The sequence below is a fragment of the Grammomys surdaster genome, unplaced genomic scaffold (genome assembly GCF_004785775.1).
Source record: "Grammomys surdaster isolate TR1022 unplaced genomic scaffold, NIH_TR_1.0 279, whole genome shotgun sequence".
Classification (NCBI taxonomy): Eukaryota; Metazoa; Chordata; class Mammalia; order Rodentia; family Muridae; genus Grammomys; species Grammomys surdaster.
The window spans coordinates 1,334,344-1,356,258 of NW_021604720.1; the positions used below are offsets into that span (position 1 = coordinate 1,334,344).

At 35.9% G+C, this 21,915-nt stretch overlaps 1 protein-coding gene across 1 annotated transcript in view; it reads left to right on the forward strand.

Annotated features, from left to right (window-relative positions):
* The window catches only part of Nrxn3 (neurexin 3), a 1,478,337-nt gene that overhangs the window by 1,312,939 nt on the left and 143,483 nt on the right, over window positions 1-21,915 (forward strand). The window contains exon 15 of the mRNA XM_028777283.1: window positions 3,683-3,854. Within this exon, the coding sequence (XP_028633116.1) occupies window positions 3,683-3,854 (172 nt within the window). The remainder of the gene's footprint in view (window positions 1-3,682; window positions 3,855-21,915) is intronic.

A 21,915-nucleotide genomic window follows, 5' to 3' on the forward strand; every position in this document is an offset into this window, starting at 1 on the left:
GAGAGAAAGTTGTCTTTCCTTCTTATTACAGACCCCTTTAAAAATAAGAGACAAAGGTCATACATTTTTAGGAGCCAGTGCTGTTATTTTACTGTACTGTACTGTACTAAAACCCATTCATGGTCATCCTACTGAATTCTCTAACAATGACAGATCATTTGTTTTTATGGGCAAATGACTTACTATGCAGTCTCTCCTGATTTCATCCATCCCTCTTATTTTTATGTATTTGTACTATTATATGGGCTGATGAGATGGCTCAGTTAGTAGAGTACTTGCCTTATATGCCTGGATGTAATGCCTAGCACCCATGTAAAAAGCCAGCCATGGTAGCATATTTCTGTAACCACAGTGATTGGGAGGGAAAAGGGAGTAAGATCTCTGGTATCCATCAGCCAGTAAATATAGCAAATTGATAACTTCCAGGTCCATGAAGGGCCCTGTATCAAAGAAAATAGCTGAGGCTGTCTTCTAGCTTCTACACTCTGTGAACACACTTAAACGCACACATATGCACACATACACACTAGTAAAAGAGAGAAATAAGTACAACAGGATTCATCACATAAGCAATATTATTTCATTATAATAGACCTTTGAAGAATGTTAAAGGAAGCTTCTTGCCCCACAGTGCATTATTTAAAAAATGGGTTCAGAATAGTTAAGTAAGCTGCTGCAAGGTCAGGTAGGAATGATGCGAAGCTAATGTGTTTATCCTCCACTTCATTCCTTCTATAGACACATGGACCACAGGAGTTTATTTTCATGGAAGCTGCATATTATAGATTCAAGCCTGGGCAACTATATGGGTATTTGCCACAAGGCTTCTATGACCACTAATGAACTGAAACTAAGCAGTTAGCCATGGATTATAATGCCACTGTGGTCCCATGACAAATTACAAGAAGGTGATGATAATGAAGTCTTATGACTGCAAATAAAGAGAGCACATCTGAGGTCTAGCACAGCTACATTTACCACTGTGGAAAGCAAAGAGAAACATCTGAGTGAGGGTCTACATTGGATTTGACAATGTGCTAACAGGACTAAGAAGATCTTTTGGAAAATCCAGATTCTAGTGGCAAATGTGTGACACCTAAGGACCAAATATTTATTCTGGCAGAGATTAAATCTTTTCTTCTCCTGGATCTATTATGGATCTTGCAGAAAATTCTCCCAAGAATATATCTTATTGATCAACTAAGTCAATGAGCCAGAACTGTCCTTTGGCTCTGTCGTTGGAAGCTTCATAGCACTAAGGTCTCTGTTCCATTTAGAACACTAAATACTGTTCTTCATCTATGATTAACTAGTGACTCAGAGGTGAACTAAATCACTGCAGGCTTTTTCATGCATACAGGATTTATGTAGTAGTTTCTCATGGAAAAAACACAATGCAATAAACAGCCTACATTTGTAGGGTGGGCAGAAGAGTAATGGTTTCAGTTGTGGTTTCTTAACTCATCCAGTTCTGTCATTCTGTAAGCATACGATGATTCAGGCTTTTATAGCCTTGCTTATTTTTCTATGAAGGCATGGACACCCACCTACTCATTAATTCCCACTTCCTTAAAAAATGAATAATGAATGGCACCTCTCTGATACAGAGCACATAAGTAATGACATTTCCAAATTCCCCGAGGATCAAATAAATAGGATGAAATGAATCATATTATTCAATATGGGCATGAACATTGCAACAAAGACCCTATCATCATATTCCCCTTTCCATACATAATCCTCCATGCTAAGTATATTGTTTAACATAGACAGACAAAACCAATCAAAACAAATCCAAGATCATAATCATACCAATAAACAGAGGTTTTGGAATTGAGTCTGTTTAGTTAACATGTTGGGCGGCATTAGTACCCTTTTTGTAGGGTTTAAAAAATGACAAATGCAGGCAACAGTTCATATCCCAGAGCATACTCTTTGAACACAAAGGAAGCAGCAATATCCACCCTGGATTTGCTTTCATGAGTACTGAAAACATGATGCATCAGTCGGTCTACATTATTCACTTCGAAGATGAGGACTCTTGGGTACTGTTTGGTTTTTTCCCTCAATCAGCTTTGAGATGCATCTACATAGTAAGAGACAAAAAAGATAACTAACAAGTGGAGGGAAACATGCTTCTTGGGAAATTAAATGAACTGTACCAAAAATTATGGAAACCAGTGTCTACACCACAAGAAATTCTAATTTATAATACTGGGTATTAATATTACCTTTATATACTGAATGAATGGATGGACAGATGAATGGGTGGCTGGCTGCCTCAATACATATGGATGGATGGATGGATGGATGGATGGATGGATGGATGGATGGAAAGATGGATGCATAGGTGGGTAGGTGGGTATAAGGATAGATGGATACTAAGTCTGACCATCCATAAATGTTTCCTAGAACTTAAATGATATGGATTCTGGTCTTTAACTACACCATTCTTCCTTTCTTCCTTTCCCTTTCTTTGTTCTTCCTCCTTCTACTCCTCAAACAAATAGTAGATAAAATAAAGCTGATGAAAAAAATTCTATGACTCAGCCTTGTGAATGTCAGAATGACAGCTAAATTTTATTACAATCAAGTACCCAGCTGATTGCCAGTATGCTAGACAACTACAGAGGAGAGCAAAACAGTCTCCTTCTCTCTTACCCTGTCCCTTCTGATACTCCACAAAGCTGTTATGCTTTTCCTGAAGGTTAAAGAAGCTGATTGTATCTGACCAGGAAAGCCGCTTTCATTTTATTTCATCATGAATACCAATTCCAGCGCTTAGTCATAACCAATTATTAATGGGGACAAGGAAGAGTTTTAATAGCACTGTTATGTACAGTGCAGTGTTTCCGGGCATTTCCCCAGAGGTGGATGATCTCATCTCCACCCCCACTGTTGTCTCCATCATCTTCATGCTCATTGCCATAATGTTCCTCTTCTAGAGCCCATTGCAATTTCTCTGTCCCCAAAGACATTTTGAGCTATGGATGTTGCCTTGTACTGTATAGCATAAGTGACAGAATGAATATTTTATCTCTAGATTAATTGAACAATAGTGCTACAAATCTGGGAAGTCACCCACTCTGAAAACTCCTGCTCAGTTTCATTGACCTTTGCTCAAAGTACCATTTGAATGTGCTTTAGAGATGCAGAAAATACCATCAGGGATTTGTTCTATGATGCCCATTCTCTGCCATTGGCTCATAACCTTTCGTTACCCTCCCCTCGGCGGTGACTTACCCCAAAATGTTCATGCAAGCTAATAGTATTTCTTTGATCCTGAATCCAAATTGTGAAACATTTCAGGATCCAGTGTAATATTAACACCTTTCGGGAGACAAAACCAATCCATCTCACAGAAATGAACTTTTCATTACCATGTCTCACTGTTGGGAAATTCTGCCACAGTAGCATCAATATTGACCAAAGGCCATTGAATGGTGTAACTTCCACTGTGCAGCCAGTGAGAACATTTTGGGTGGCTTTATACTATTGAGTTTTTTTTTTTTTTTATGTTCAAGATGAAAGCCCGTGGAGAAATATCGGATACTATTATTAACTTCCTACTGACAGCTCCCTCTGGGCAGCTACAAGTTTATTGCTAGTTGGAGGATGAACTTTAAAGAGAGTAAACCTTGTAGTCAGTGGCAATCATGCCCTTTGTGTTTCTTTATTACAGGAACAAGGGAAAATAGGAGTTGTCTTCAATATTGGCACAGTTGACATCTCCATCAAAGAAGAGAGAACCCCTGTCAACGATGGCAAATACCATGTGGTGCGCTTCACCAGGAATGGGGGCAATGCCACACTTCAGGTGGACAACTGGCCAGTGAATGAGCATTATCCTACAGGTAATATCTTCCCTTTGGCCTCCCAGGATCACCAATCTTTGATATGATTTACCATGATTATCATCAGATTATAGGCAAAGAATACATCTATGATTTATTGTCTGAGAAAAAAATGTTACTTCTTTAGGATTAGAGCAGTGTTGGAACCCTTCTGGAGACTTACTAAGTATGCATTAAACATTTTGTTTTATAAACTTTAAAACCAATGCTTCCTGACTGGTTCATATTGCAGATAAATATCATAAGGTTTCTAGAGGAAAGAAGGGCCATCACCTTTGTTGTGGGAGATTGTTGATAATCACAAGATGCTGAATGTTATATCTGGCCTGTGTGGTGCTAGGTTGTTAGGTGTGGTTGAAGGGACAGATGGCAAGAGGTGGCAGCAAGAATATACCAGCAAGTTTATTAAACTTTAATTCATGAGCATTAACTCAAGGGAGCAATGAGAACAACCAAGGGTAGAGTTTTCTTATTTATTTGAGTTAGCCAAGTTCTTTTCTCTCACTCCCACTAAGTCTGTGTTGCTCTTTAGAGTCTGGTCCTAGCAGTGATTTTCCTAGGAATCATGCTGGCATGGGAGATGGAGGGGCTAATCATGCATTTGAATTTCACAGTCCTGGAATGTGTAGCAGCAAACTCCCAGAGCCAGATGGCGAATCAAGGGCAGGGAGAGAGGAGATTGGCTTCTTTAAAAGGACTCATCCAAATAGTCCCTTAGCTTTCTCTCTCATCTCTCAAGTCTCCCACCAAGAATCTCAAACCCTGGCCATAAAAGTATCAAAAAGTAAACTTAAATACTCAACAAGGGACTCTTACTCCATAATTGTGGTGCAGCCTAATGGACAGATGATGGAAAATAGCTCAGGAGATTGCACTTGTCACTAACGTGAACAAAACGCATGTGGAACTCACTGTCTGATGATCGAAATGCCCAATTTTAGTCTCTATTTTCTCTTACTTCCTCAACAGTGAAATGAAAATGCTGATAAAGAAGCTTAAATTCCATTTCCAAGATTCTGGGCATTTTGGTTATAATTAATTATCATACTTAAAAGAAATATTCACAGTAAACTCATATATATGTGGCCCAAGACATTTTCTCAATAGTTTAAAGGCAATGATTGAGATTTTATGCTTTGAATCAGTATTACATTTCTAAAAGGCCAATCAATAGTGTATACTGCTTGCCTCTTCCATAATATTCAGTTTCTCTCTATCCCTCCTTTAAGAAGTATCAATACAATTCTCCCAAGGCACTGAAGGAATAAACATATTAATTAATTAATTGATTGCCCCATCTACTCATGTATCTGTCATTCCTAGATTTTCCCCAAAACAACCAGCTCAGGCAGTGATGGAGTTCTGTTAGTATTTTCTGTTAGTATTTCTTAGATTCTCACAAGAAAATGACCTCATGGGGCTGTTTTGAGAATTTGAAAGAAGTTGGAGATTATTGTGAATTTTTATCAACATCCAAATTCCTTGGACACTAATAGACTTGAATTTCAAGTTTGGTTTTCTTTTGTTTGTTTGTTTGTTTGTTTGTTTTGGGGTTTTTTTTGTTTTTTGTTTTTGTTTTTTTGCTTAAATCTAAGGATGTGATGATCGGGTAAGAGGGGAAAGAGACATTAAAAGCTGTTGATTTATTTGTTCGTAATGAAAAAAATCCATCTCCTTTCCTCCAAGCATATTATCATTGACACTAAAATGGCTGCTCTAGGGTTTGTTGTATGTCTGCTAAGAATTTCAAAGATTTCTAAACTGATGTTAACCACTTGCCCAGAGTCAGTGGACAAGGAACAAATGTGTTACCAGCAATGAGAAGCTATTGGGTGGTCATTTAAAAGGCAGCGATACCTAAGAATACCAGTGACCCTTGCTGTGTACCTCTCCTTTTGTGTCTTTAGCTCTAAATTACTGGTTGCCTCCTATAGGCTTTCTGAGCAGAATAAACCTTTCTTTAATGTCAGTGCTTTTCCTGTTGACTATTATCATCACTGGTAACTCTCATTTAGTTGTAATAAATGTTATTATTGGGCAGGGTAGAGCCTGGAAGTTAGAAATGTGCACCTTAGAGCTACCTGAATGAGTTGAAAACTTTTTTTTTTTTGTCAGTTGTATGTTGTAAGCATCTGGATTAGGACCTTGAAATGCACTAAGGTTTGTAGTATTTGATGCCTTTCCCCACACTTAATTCAAGATACAATAACACTGAACCATGAAACAAGAATAAGAGTTTCCAACAGTTCCATTTTTTCTCCTCTGCTGATCACTGTTGGGAATGTGTCAGATTCTTTCTTTCAAAAATCTTCAATTATTTTCTTTATACATGTTTTTTGTTAACTCTCCAGGTAGGAGCCAACTTTTTTAAGGCTGACAGTATAGTTGCAGACCTTTCATGGGGCATGTTCTCTTACCACCCATCCAGTTTCCAGTCCTGATAATGCCTATGTAACAATACTTTTAGAGTTATGTCCAGGTTATGTGAGAGGAACACATATGAAATGTTTGACAAAAGGATATATAATCATGTAAGCACTTAATAAATGATAGCCACATTACCAGATGTCCTTATTTTATGCATGATTCATTTTGACTATTTGCTAGCCTGTGAGTTAGATAAACTGGATATTTGCATTCTCAAGTTCAACTCAACACTGACACTGATGGGGCACCATTGCTATCCTACAATAACATAGTAACTGAAGGACAAAATGCAGACCAAGTTAGCTCTTCCCAATTAGACTCAGTTTCTACTCTTGCTCCCATAGTACAAGTCCCAAGAGTATCACATTTCAAAAATCTGCCGAGACTTTTTAAGCATTCTTTGGACTGTGAATAACTTAGTTTCTCTCTTATGACATTGAACAAATTCATTTAACTAAACTTAAGGAATCATTACTACAATACCAAAATGTTTAAGTAGCTTAATTTAAACTTAGTGCCACTATGACCTCTCTGTGTGTGAGCACCAAACATCAAAGCCACCAATCTAGTTAAAAGATATGTTCTCTTCTTTTCTCAAGATATTCTGTTATATTGACCACGTCAATCGATTAGTAGACATTAAGAAAAGTTCAGGAGTATCTTAGCATAAAGGTCAGTTTTAGTGAGCACACAACATAATTGTCATGAGATGAGGGGCAGAGAATTTACATTTAAGGAAGGAAACAAATATTAACACGAACAGGTCCAAGTTGTCCTCCCCAGGACAGCAAGGAACTCTCATGAACCAATTGAGAATCATGTGTATTTTAAGGAGGCAATGGTTTAATATAGAGCAGCTTCTACTAAATAGTCACTTGAGTTGTCTTATTCTAAGGGCACACTCTTGGAAGCCATTCCTGCCCAACACATCTGAAGGGGTCAACTACATAACAGGATGAATGGGTCAGCTCTTGAATCTTCTTGCAGTCACTTACAGGAGTTTACTTGGCTTTACTGAAACATCCTACTGTGAAATACTGAGAGCACAGCTGGACACGGAGCCTGCAGCCCTGATTCTTTGTGAATCACTGAGTATCCAAAATGGAAATAGTTCTGCAGCAATTGGGATCTTCTATCACTTGATTCTGGGAGACAGAACTCAAAAATGACTTCTTTCTTTGAACCTGAAATAGAAAGGCTAAGGACGAGGAAAAGGAAATAAAAGGAGAATGAGCTCAGAGCCATCCTCCAGACACTGACTAATGTGCCTGCCTTATACAACCTCTGATTGCTATCTCTACACAGTGCAATGAGAAGGACAAGGGAGGGGAGGTAAATGATGAGTTGAACATGGAGAATTAATTTTAGCCATTACTCTGCCGCCCACCCTAGGAAGCTGAGTAGAATATGATAGCTCAAATCCACTCTCAAATGTGGGTGGGTGGCCATTATGCCATCAGGGTTTTCAGGATCCAGTCATGGGAACCCTAAGAGCTTTTCAGGAGAAAGCCGGATCTTTTAGAACCAACGAAGGATAAGCAAGTTCCAAATGTATAGGACTTCTATCTTCCCATCCAAGAATTAGTTTAAGAGAGCAAAGCCTCCTTGATTTTCCATAATATAGCACATCAACTCAAATTGAAGTACTCTTAATTGAAACCCCTATCATTGTTCTATAAGTCAGTGTTCTTTTGCTATCCTGAAATACCTGAGGCTATTAACTAATACAGAAAGAAAAAGCATATTGATGCTCATGTTTCTGCAGGTTATATTCAGTATCTGAAGCAATTAACCAAAAGTGAATAACTTACTAGTAAGGAAAGTTTATTTGGTTCATAATTCTTGAATTTTCAGTCCAAGACTGAGTAAGATTCATTTGCTTGCAGTTCCTAATGAAGGTCACATAATAGAAGAATTTTCACCTCTTTAGGCAGGAAACCAAGAAGAGACACATTGGTCCAAGGCCCTTTCAGAAGGACACACTTCAAATAAGCATACAACACCTTCTAATAACACCATTCAGGCAACCAATCCTTTAGTGAATGGACACTCATTCAAACCATATCAAACTTTGAGAGGCTAAATAATTTGCCTAGTGCCTCAGTTGAACAAGATAAAAAATCAAGATTCATTTCTGATTCTTGCACTGTACCACCTTAAACATCCTGCCCATTGTACTATTTCTGACTTGTTATTTTATTGATGGCTACACTCTTTTGAAAATATACAAATAAGACATTTTTGGAAAGAGTAATCCATGCCTGGAGAAGTTTCAGTAGTAGTGTTTCTGACCCTTGGTATTCCTGACCTTTAGGTCTAAGTGAATATTGTGCATTTCAGTTGGTTCAGAGACATGCTATCAGGAGATATTGAGCATCATAGGATACTGAGCAGCGTGTGTGATTTCTGTCCGCTGTATGCCAGCAACAGGTTTCGACAGTGTTAAACATCTTTACTTCAGAGTGAAATCATCCATAACTAAGAATCACTAAATTAATAACAGGGTCTTTAAAATGTATTTCAATTACTCCCCATTCTATTTTAGCTTAAATGCTATGGGCAGATATGAAATTGTGGACATATGAACCTCATGCTAGCTTACCAAGATTCTGAAGAGTTAAAAATAAGTACTATAAATAAATTCTTGATTAGGTAAAGAAATTTCTTAGGCCTTAGGTTGTCATTAATTCGTAGCCAGAGGGGAGAAGTTTGTTCCTTTGCTTTGCTTGCAAACATTTGAGGCTTTACCAGATTGGCAGCATGTATTAAAACAAACCTTATTTCTCTGTGATCACTCATCCATTCAACATTTGTGTTGCTTTCAGGTCAAGGGTGAGGGAGCAGGGCAAGGGCACAGTTCATAAAGTTTTACAAAAGGAATAGAAATAAAAAAATAATTAAAAATAAAATAAGTAATTGTAGTCAATAGTGAAAGCCACTATATTTGACCTTGGACTCAAGACTACAGAGATAAAAGAAGAGCTGAAGAAACTCTCACTTAATGAATGTGTTCATTCTTTGCTAAAAACACTCTAGTATGTAAATTCTTCAAGCAGGACAAAATATACCAATGACTCAGTCAAACCAATACCTTCTAAATATCTGCACTGTAGAAATTTCTTTCCAAGCTTTCAGGATTGACTTAAGATTCGAAAGATTTGGTTTCTTTTGTCAAATAATTTATAACTTGGTCTAGTTGGTCTTTGGTCGAATATAAACATAAACATCTATGTGCGTATTTAAATGTTAAGCTACTCTCTACTTAGTTGCGAATTAAAGTCCTGTGGAAATGACAGTGACTGGCAATGCTCAGTCTCATGTCCAAAGTGCTCCATGGAACAGTAACATCAAATCCTTGAATCCATTAAAATACTGACTTTCAGGATCCACTCCTGAGTTCAAATTTACCTTAAACAAGATTCACAGATACTATATCCACATCCAAAACTTAAGGCACTCTGGGCTAGGCAATGTGAATTTTTAATGAAAATATATTTGATAATCATTGATATTTAGGAAGCTAAAAATAATTTTCTTCTTCTTGCAGATTTACAATTAGCATTGCCCAATATGCCAGCCACATATCACATGTGACAACCACTCAGTATTTTCAATGAGCCTAGTATTACTGGGGTTCTAAAGATTTTATTTTGTTGTAAAATTTTTATGCCCTGTGTACTAAATGCTTTAAATATATTTTTTTTCATCCAGCTCTTAGACCTTGTTAGCTTCTACCAAATAGTACAGGACCAGAGTGTAACATGTATTATTTCCTTTTGCCTATTTCTGACCATTAACATCTCCATTTCACTGATAGGACAATATGCATGTGCCCCAATGTAGCTTCTGAGACTGTGTAATATTTTGCAATCAGGGCCAATAAGTCTATCTGACACAGGGAGTTGCAGGAGAGTCAAGGGAGGGCAGTGAGTAAAAGCAAAAGTTTTAGAATCTGACTATTCAACAAAGAGTCCCTTTGCACTTCACTCCTCTCTTACTACCTCGAGTAAGTTTCCATTGTTAAGAAATTTCTCTGTGCCTCAGGTCTATGTGTGTGTGTACTTTCTGCCATTAAAAGCAAATGATGGCCCAGGATGACATTTAATATAGGAAATTTCAAAAGGAGTGCTGCTGGAGACGTGTTTCTTAAACAGAAGTGACAGTGTACCCTTTCTTAAGCTATATTTGTAAACTCTGATTATACAGCATGATTATACAGCAAATCAATCAACAGACCTGACCAAAAAACAAAAAGCAAAAAAAAAAAATCAAAACCAAAAAAGCAAAAAAAACCAAACCAAACAAACAAACAAACAAACAAAAAAGATTATATGATCTATAAAATCAAGACTGGGGATTGAGATTACTGGTCTTCTCCAATGTTTCTTAACTCCACTATGCACTCATAAGAGAGAATTGCACTGACTGGTATCAAATAAATATAATTTCTCATCTTTGGACACAGTTGGGTATAACTTTGTTTATTTGTCTGCCTGAAAATATCTTACGTACTGAAATTTATTCAGAAAGGCAGAGGATTGGGAAAAAAGTAAGTTCTCATCTTGCTTATTCCTCATTCCTTTAAAAATCTACAATTGTAAAAACAGTCCCACAGTGAAGGTTTTCTTTCAAGGAAGTAAAATGGGGTAGATGATGCCTGCACCAGATTGCAGACAGGGTAATTCCTGCCACCTCTCTCTCTGAAATACCCTGCAAGCTGGAGTGCCTTTGTTTCTACTTCGTGGCTTAACAAAGGCTCTAGAGATGTTGCTTTTGGTTTGAGACTGAAGATGCTGCTACACAAGTCAGGACCTTATGGCTAGAATGCCCTAGATTTTTACTGCATATCCAGAAATTCTGGCTTTAACTAGAACCTTCAAATTGTAATTTTTTTTCTGTAAAAACAATCTCTGAATTTTTTTATAAAGCTAAGTCTCAAATTTCTGCATAGTCTAGAAATCAACACTTCTCTGTCTACCAAGACGTTAACCTCTATTTATATCACAAGTGATGGTTTTTGGGCTTTGGAAGATTCTTTCCCTTTATGATCCTATTATCCCTCCTACTTCTCTATTTAAGCAGGCAAGAGGAGCCTGATTAAATGGAAGTCTGTTTTATTGCTTGATGGTCCTGCTTGAGGAAGTGGAGAAAGGATGCTTCATATGTTTGTCTTTATTTTTTGTCTTATCAGACAAACCCTTCTCCTTAGTGGATTTCTAGTTACAAGATAAATAGCTATGCATCTTGCAAGTTAAATGCAATTATTGCTATCATGCCTAGAGCCTTTCTCTTCCTTTACATGTTCCTTAGTAAATGATAAGCATTTAAAGGGAAACTGTAGACATCTGCTAATGTTAAAACAAAGTACAGTTGCCCACAAGATAAAAATAATATATATATAATATATATTCATAATAACTATTTTATATATAATTTATGTATAAAGAAGGATATCATACAGATGCTAAACCACTTGGGATCTAGGGAGAAGAAATATATTAACATTTGACGTATGGAAATTTGCCCCAAGACATTAAGCTAGTACATAACTCAAGATTACTTTTAAAGGAGTTAAATAACACACACAATGGAGCTTGTTATAATAATGAAGATTTATAACAGATAATATGATAGCAATTACAGTAACTATAGACATTATTTATACACAATTCACTTGTGAACAAGTTGTGCTTTTAATCTATAGGCTGGTTGGAAAAAAGAATAATTTTGCTGTACACTCTTGTTGAACTTTATATGATACACAGTCCTCTTTGGCTTATGATTTTTATTATTTTTAGGAAGCTATGGAATTTTCAGGAGAAGGTAGAATTTTCTAAATTGAAAAAGCATACTATATTTTTTAAGTTCTAAATCAAATACTTAGACTAAGTCTATTAGCTTGAGGGTACAAATAATACAAATTGAAGGATTACTTCTGAATATTATTTAATGAGAAATGTGAGCAAAATCATTTATTTTTAAAAAACTTTATTGTAATTGTGTGTGTGTGTCTGTGTGTCTGTGTATCTGTGTATGTATGTATGTATATATGTATGTATGTATGTATACATGTGCTGCTGCACACATAAAGGTCAGAAGACAACTTACAATTGTCAGTTTTTCCCTTCTATTATATGTAGTCCCAGAGATTGAATTTAGATTGTCAAGTTTGGCAGCAAATGCCTTTGCTCACTCAACCAATCGAGCCATCTTGGTAGTTCCAAGATTTCTTCAATTCCACATATTATATATATATTTTAAGCCACATCTTTGGAATAGTGCTTCAATGATTGGAAATGTAGGAACATCAAATGTATGGGAAAATAATGTTTGTTTGAAATCATGTGACATAAAAATAGAATAGCATCTTGTTCTTCGTGATGCATCCCTAAGAATACAAACATCATGACCCATATGACTTTCTTCTAAATCAGAGCAATCATCTAATACTGTGTAGGTCTAAATCTAAGTTTAGTGATTGTTGTAGAAGATGCTGCTATTTCATAGAAGCTACAGTTTAGTTGTAAATAAAACTAGAATGTATGATTTAAGATTAATCTTTAATAATGACTATCTCGAACTAGCATCCCGACAATCTGATTTGATTTGTCTGTCCTTATTTGTTCTTTACCTTAGATTTTCAAATGTATTCACTCCTGTTTACATTTTATATGAAGCTCCAGGGTCTCTCTCTACTTATTTAAAATCTAAAATGTACATTGAATTTCTTTTATAAGGAAAAAGGACATATAAATATGTATATACTTACATACATGTATGTGCATATATCCTTTATAATTCTATGAAGTAGAAAGATTAATTAAGAGGTGCCTATGCTTTGAATCACTCAATCGATTATAATAATATTGCAGCTCATCACAAAGAGATAAAGTCTTCTAGAATCCGGATCAATACTCTAGCAGGCTAAAGATTGTGTGTGTTTGGGGGAGGGGTGTCAGAAGGAAAGGATGGAGTGAGGCAAGAACAAGAAGGCATTTCTAATCTTCAAATCTTGGAGTTAATATAGATTTGTTTGTTTGAATTCTCAGTAATATTTACAGTGTTCTGTGTGAGACGCATTTTGTTTACACAGCCTTCCATAAGTCTCTAATGCTTTGGGTCAGCCTGGACAGCTTTGTGTCCCATTCTCAATTGTTGATTGGATATACACAGTGCTGCATAAGAAGTCTTTGGGATTAGATATATAAGAAGATAATGGCAATTCAACAGAAATCAAATACAAAAGAATTACATAAAACACTATAAATGAGTTAATAATGAGTTATAAAAATATATACCACTGTTTTAAATATTAGAACTCTATAGTAGCTTTTTTGTTGGTATTCCTATACCCTCATCATTAGAATGGATTTGCACAGAGTCATCCCTTTAGTTATGCATTCACGCACCATTTAACAAATATTTATTCTACATGTAATGTGTGAATCTGTGCTAGGCAACAGGTAAACAATGAAAAATTAAACGTATCTCCCTTACTTAATGATCTTTTAGATAATGGAAGAGCAAGAAAAGTACATGAAGAGATAGTGACAATCCTTATACTGAGCAGTAAAGGGTCACACATTGCCCTGAGTTATTGAATCAGTCTATACAATAGACCAAAGAGGATAGGAATTATTTTTAATTGTCATTTTACAAGTAGGCATATAGAGTCTTTTTAGGTTCTGCCAACTCTCCCAGGTTATAAACAAGTACGTGAAGATCCAATACTCAAGCCTGTGTGTCTTGAACTAAAACATGCTACCCTATCTTGTACCCCACCCACAATTCCATGCTGTGAAATAAAATGCTATTTATTATTTGACTGAGATCTAGGATCAGTGAAAGTCAGACTGCTGTGCCTAATTATACAACCTGAGTACCAGTTAGAGTTTAGCATCTGTGGAGTGTAAGTTGTGTCCTTGAGTTCCTTAGAACAATGTCAACAATCTTTGGCTATCCTTCTTAGACATATACAATGTAAACTGTAAGGTAGAAAATACACACCTTTCATACTGCAGTAACCAATTGAAAGGATTCTAGATAGATAGATTAGATAGATAGATAGATAGATAGATAGATAGATAGATAGATAGATGAATCAATGTACCTAATTCCATATATAGTGATAGAGATAGAGATGATAGACATAGATATATGTATGTATACAATCTGATGAGTTTGGAATTCTGATTTCGTTATCATTTTTGATAAATAAACATAGTCACTGTGTTTGACTTCACTTGATGAAACATTCCCACTCTTTTGAGCAAAGAAATATTAATCTCATTCTTTTACAGTGAAGCAAACTGGGACTCAGAGAGGTTGTACACATTTGCTACAGATACATTTTTCCAAATGCCAAAATTTGGATTCCACAGACTTGTTTTTACCCACACCCCAACTCTTTTTGCTGCTCCACTTGTCACTGGGTGAGTTTAGTCCTCGGTAATAATTAGAATGATACTGTTATGCTCAGTCACACAAAAACACTAAGGAGATCAAACTCAGGTTAAGTGCAATAGTCAAATGTGTTTGCTCACACTTAAAAACAGCAAACAGCAATGAAGCACAAATCCCAGTCCAACTGCTGAAGCACTCCAGATGGAACTGTATACAGAGCTCAGCTTCCTGCTTGACAAATAAAAAATTTACATGCAAGTTTACCACTGTGTCTTACATCCCACTGTATGCAAAATGCTCAGTAATCCCATTATTAAATATTTGTTAGCGTACTTTTGCCCGTTGTATAACTGCCACCCCATCACATTGAATTAAAATAGATTTGTATTCATTTTAATCACATTGTGACAATGTGGTTTTCTTAGATTTAAATGGTGAGCTTTTTCTTGCAAATGTCTATAAATGTGTGAAAACTGAATATTCTGGAAAGAGTAATGGGTCTCATATCATAATCTATCATTGAGAAAAGCACTTCAGTGAAATAATAGTGAGGGAAGATAACACAGACCTAGTATTCATCCAGAAATACTCCTTAGAACATCTAGAAAGGGGTTTGATTATTACCATTTTAGAGATAATAAACATCAGTCTGAGAGATATTAAGAAGCATTGACTGGTGTTCCTGAACTAGTTGATGATGAAACAAACCTTGATTTAAATATGCCCAGGGACACCTAGATAGTTTTATTTTCATCAGTGATCTGAAAACTTTTTTCACTAAGTGGCCACATAGTTAGTTATTTTATAGGTTTCGAAGCCCTACCGTTAACTAAAATATTCATTTATATATCACATTTATACATATACATATACATACACACAAAATAGGTTTCACAGGGTCTTTACTGCCATCATTCAAACCTGTACTTGTATTGCAAAAGCAACCATAGATGATATGCTTAGGAATGTGTATGGCAGGTTTCTAATGAAACATGGTGTGACTATCCATAAACAAGCTGTAATGGGCTATGTTTAGTTGAAGCACCTCTAAAAGAAATCATGAATATTTTGAAGGCTATGATTATGCTTGTTTATTTACTTAAAATTAAGGGACCAAGAAAATCTCTAGTGGATGAGTTAAATCCCCAGGTACAATATACTGTACATAGTTCAATAGTGGGGCTACACAGAGAAACATAGAAATGCTCATGGGGTTAGTCCAGGATAAAGGAATGGAGAGACACCAAAATTGGACCAGGAATCCAGTTACATGTATTTCAAGACATCAGACACAATAAATAGCCACAATATCAGCAAAACAAACAAACAAACAAACAAAAACCATGTACTCTTTCCCATCCTTTACAACAAAGACACAGATTCAATTCTGAGTTAATGTATGTTATATTGTACTTTGCTTGGAGTGAGATCTGATGATGACAAAGGGAATCATTATTTCTCTAGTACTATTACTGCCACTGTGTGACTACAAGCTGCAATGATTTCCAAAAGATTTAGTTGCCAACTCTTTTGTTGAAGCCATGGACTCTCTTACTCAGTGACCTAGACAGCTCTCCCTAATCCTTCTCCATGAAGATGACAGACCCATGGAACATCTGTCTTTCTTGTGACCTATTACTTCTTTCCTTCATTTTCTTGCCATCAGTTGTGTTTCCTAATGTTGATGACTTTTGTTTGAGTCATAGGGACTGACTATCTTTACTTAAGGTTCAGCTTACTCCCTGCTATGAAGTTTCTGACATTTTAGAATCTAGTTCACTGTTATCAAAGGAACACAATAACAACAACAACCAGGCTATGAATTTTATTGAAGTGTTTAAAATAAACTTTTAAAAAATTCAGTTTGATCTTTATCTTCCTGATTCCCCTTGTTTCTAATAAATACCATTTTATTTCTTGTTTCTGTGAATTTGCTTTTCTCTTTGTAGATTCTGCGTACAATGAGATCATGCAATATTTTCCTGGCCTTACAACAAAGTAGCTATGAAGGATGAGTAAACATAGAAGTCTAATGTACAGCAAAAATGCCATCATAATAGGATTGTGTACATTCACAATTCACCCAAAAGATTTGATCTTATACATAAAAAAGAAAAGCCATTGTTTGAGACAGAGGCTTTGTTAGTTCACTTGACTGTATAATTCCCTCATTAGTTGCATGGTTATTAAGGTATCAGACCATGTTGAACATCTTAAACACATACAATGAACAGTATACATATACATAACAGTTTATATATACATAAAAACATGTTGAAATTTATGTACAAATGGGGCTTCTTTCCATTTCAGTAATCCCAGTGTTAACTTCAATAAAATCACCAATCAAAAATTAAAGTTCCAAATGTCAAAATAGAAACTACACCAACAGAGTTTGCTTCCTATAACTCAAACAACATGGAGATAATTTCCTTTCAAGTTCTCTTTTATTAGCCAAATATAGTAATTTTTCCATAACTGATAAATTGCTTCTGAGCTCTCAGCCTACCTATACATAACAATATTACAATCCTGGTAGAGAGTTTCCTTTTTTAGCATTAAATAAGTTAAATGTATTTGGAAGCAATAGAAAAATGACAAATACTTTGTTATCAATTACTTAAAATTTTAAACAAAATTTATTCTATTAAAATAGTTATTTACAACCATAAGTGATTTTCCTCTTGTTTGTAAAACATGATTTTACCCAGCTCACCTAGATTCTATGAGAAAATGGAGAAAAAGATGGCTCATGCATCTAGGAGAATTCGAAAACCTATATACATATAACATAAATGGTAATGTAAAATACGACTATTTAGAATCTTAGACAGCCAAAATTTAAAACTATCTATTTAATTCTCTTTACCTGTGTAAAATTGTTGACAATTTCCATAAGTGGACTTCGAACTGAAATAGAACTTTAATGCCTTTTAGATGTTCAATATAAAGGCCAACTTTTCCTGAATTTTCTGGGTGGTTATAATACCTAGCACAGGACAGATGGTACAGATGAGTATAAAAGCACTCCTGGGAGAGGATATATGTTTTTCAAGGAGCCATGGGCCTCCCTAGAGAAAGAAGAACAATGAAATCTAACAGATTTGCTTCATTTTGTGACTTTTTCTGACCTCTGAGAATTTTGAGTTCGAGCAGGTCTATAAAGGGAATTTTGAAATACACTTAATAGAGTTGTTCTTGAAATAAGTCAACTGAACTGATCCAGGTGATTCAGCGACACATGTACTATGAGCCCTGGCCGATCCTGATCCCATATCTTCCTAGGAAACTCTTGTCTCACTCCCATTCTCAGTAGCTGACCACAAACGGTACCAACCACTTGTTCCAGCACATCTTCCTCCCTAGTCTTTCTGGAGTAAGATACTGACTGCAGCTGTTTCAGATCAGCACTGAAGCCAAAATATTTCCAAGGACAGAATGATATGAATGATGTATGCTCATTCCTTGCTGTCTAGTTTCTCCTCTCTGAGTTGCACTTATCAGTCTTTAGACAGCATCCTTGGGTTCTATGGGATATTTCAAACCCTGTTCTGAAGTCTAAACCCTTGCAAGGATTCTAGTAGAATTGAAACAATCCATCATGCGTGAAAAATCAGAAATCAAATCCTGAAACCAAGAGAGGTGCCTGGTTTCTCTTCACCTGTCACATCTTTCCCTAATTACACCCTAACCTCACTAATGCTGTAAGTGCTCTCTGACAAGACAGCATGGAACATCAATAGATACTGCATGAACCTGAGAAGGCAAATTGAGTCACTCAAAAACCTGATTTTAATGTCTTGGATCATTACTGCAAAGATAAAAGCAGGACTCTGAAAGAGTGAAATTCAAAGGAACCTAGTAATTAGGGTGGTAAAAATACTAGGTCACCTGATACATTTTCCTAGTTGGTTCAGAAATTTCTGTACAGTATAGACTAATTTTATCAGTCTAATTTGAAATGTTATAGATCATATAATTTGTCTTTTTTTCTGCAGAGAAAATAGATCTGTCTGATTTCTTAGGCATTAATTTTTTTCAAAGTCAGTTTGATTAGGAATGTCAGTTGAAATTATTCTGAATTATTTCTTTAAACCATATTTATTTCGTATAACATTTAAGGAAGTACTGAGTTTCTAATGAAAAAAAATGAGCTTTGGTTTGAAATAACTTTAGATGTGTTTCTTAGATTTTAAAGACTTAATACCATATATTTAATATTACAAATGTCTAATAGAGGACATGGCATTTATATTTTACTGACATGCCTGAAATTCACACATTTTAAATATATAAGAAACGTAGTGGTCATGGAACCTTTTAAGCCATATAATTTAATAGTTTGTTGGATTAAAGACACCTACCTTTTGAGGGATCAGAAATTGTCAATGCCATGCATGTTCTGTCATACTTAAGACCCATCAGTAAGTGATGTCATGATGTATTGCAAATTATGAAAGTAGATTGAGAATAATATTTTACAGCACTTGCTTTTTAATATGTCCATTTGTTTTATAAGAAAACATGAGGGCTGGAGAGATGAGTCAGTGAGTAAAAGCATGTACTGTTCTTGCAGAAGACCATAGTTTGGTTTCCATTACCCATATCTGGCTGTAATTGCCTGTAAATCCAGATCCAAGGGATCTGACACCTTTTGCTAGCCTCTGCAAGTCTCTGTACTCATGTGCACATTCTGTGCCTTGTACACACACAAATGCACATAATTAAAGATAAAATATTTGTAAAAGAAAAAGACAAAGTGCACACCTACAACAAGTAATATAACAGACATTGTGACACAAATATTTTAAATGTGTAAATAATTTTGAATCTATCATTGGCTACATTCCTAAAACGGTTTATAAAATTGCCTACTGTTTGTTGTGAACCTAGCATTTAATGGCTGAGTCATCTTTAATGTAAATAAACATAATATCCAATAAAAAATAAAAAATGCCTATTTTAAAATATTGTTATTCAAGACATCACACACACAATAGAAACTAATCCTCAAGTCATGACATAAGTCATGCTGTACTTCTAATGATTGACAAGTATGTGTCTCTCAAAGTGTCATTCAGAACATTAAGCAATGTTAGATGTTCTTCCTCTTCTTTAACTCTTCAGTCTTCAGATCTTGATCATTTTCATGCTTTTCTCTGGAGCCTACCTACCATTCATATGCAAAAGTAATGTCATTCTATTATTGTCTCTTAATTCCTGGAAAAATACACTTATGGAGGCTTCTTTTTGGTAAACTATAAACTATTAAACACTAATGCTATAGGCTGCTTTTTAACAGCCTAGGTTGAAAGATGGAACTGTGTTTCCCTAGCTTTTCTTTTAAAGGCTTTGTTTAGAATACTGTGTAGTGATTAGAAAAGGTTGGAGTGAATATTTTACTGCTGTAAGTAGACATAGGTAATTCCAGACCAACTATAATTCATAGCCTGATGTAACATAACGATTGCTTGTTGAAGATTTGTTGTTAGGCTTAAGGACAGAAGGAAAAGCCATGTTTGTTCAGGCAGAGTATATGAACTTGTAATAACACTGCAGAACCATTAGTGGCATGTCACAGACATTGGTGGGGATCACAGGGCCAGGAAGTCATAATGCATCCTACTCATTTTTACTAAAGTGTCCATTCTTCATTCAAATGATGATGAGAAGTTAAATAGACTCCTCCCCTCCATGGAGGCATTGAGAAATATCTGTTCTTCTTAACTTTCCTGCCATTTTCCATCTACAGCCTCACCTTTTTCTTCAGGGACTGCATTATTGTATTGCTTCTTGGATTTGGGCATTCTTTCCTCAGAAAGTGGTACATGCCAAAGTTATGTTGCAAGGACCCAGGTCTGTCCTTCCATATCAAGTCTTCATCCATGGTTCTGGATTCCAAACTTCTTTGATTCCAGAGGCAGAACCTAAGCTGCTTCCTGCTTCCAGTAGGGCCTCTGCATAAGAGAGTTTCGTGTTCTCTACATCAAGTAAACAGTTCACAGATTCAGGGTTTCAATTCAGTTCCAAGACTATCATTTCTAGTTTTCTGTATGTTGTTTGTTACTTTGGATTTCTGTGACGCATAAGGCATGTGAGACTCAACCCTACTACCTCCATTTCCCTTCCCTCCAAAGAAATTAGAAAACTAATTGGTTAAAAAAAGAAAAAGAAAGAAAAGAAATGTATTTATTTATAGTTTGGCAATATGAAGAGGATGAGAACAGTTTCCCCAGTATGTGTCTGTGGCCATATTATGAGTTATTGAAAAGCATGAGGCAAATGTTGCACAACATATGTAAATGAAGCTGTGAAAACAGTAAACCTGGTGAGAAGGGGACCTTGGGCCAGATTACAACTGGTCTACACCCAAGATAGTGGGGATTTTGTTTTGTTTTGCTTTGTTTTTTAACTCACATCTGAGCCAAGGTATGATGAGATCTTCCATTTTTTCAAACAGAAATGAATCTCAGAGTTTGTGGCATGTATTATGCCTACCCTTTTCTGCCCCAGTAGAAGGATTCATTTTTTGATAGGTATAATGAATATTGTGCCATTCATTTGTTGATCAACTTGAAGCACCCACTTCCTCTTCTCTGATAAACATATCAATTTTTCAAAGGAAAAAAGAAGGCATAGCCAGAAATACTGGATAGAAGTGCAATTGTCTGTCTTCGGACTCTCTTCTTCCAGCTTCAGAAGAGAATCAAGGTCATAGTTTTGATGGGTTTGGTATTCACTGATTAGGCTTCATCTGAGGTTATTGAATTGGAAGAAGAGTTTAGGTGTCTGGCTGTCTTGTCTGTTTGAGGAAGAACCTAGACCAACATTCTTCATTTCTGTCACAGGTTGTGGCAGGAGGAGGAGTGAGCACACATCCCAAAGCATGTTCAGTCTTCCCTTCACATCATGTTTAGTAATGGGCCAGATGCTAAGGAGTCTAACAGCCAACCTAGAACCCTAAGTAGACTCAACTGCTTGAAGGAGGAATAAGACACTGCCATTTTAAAAATCTAGTAAACATCCAGTGGAATGACCAGTTACATTCTTTTCTACTGGAAGCCCTGGAAGAGAAGGGAACTGAATGCTGTAGCCATGGTTTCCTCTAAAAATTTCTCTTCTCTCATTGTCACATACTGGTTTTTACCTGAAGTTAGAAATTAGCAAATTTTGGTGAAAAATATTCTCTCTCTCTCTCTCTCTCTCTCTCTCTCTCTCTCTCTCTCTCTCT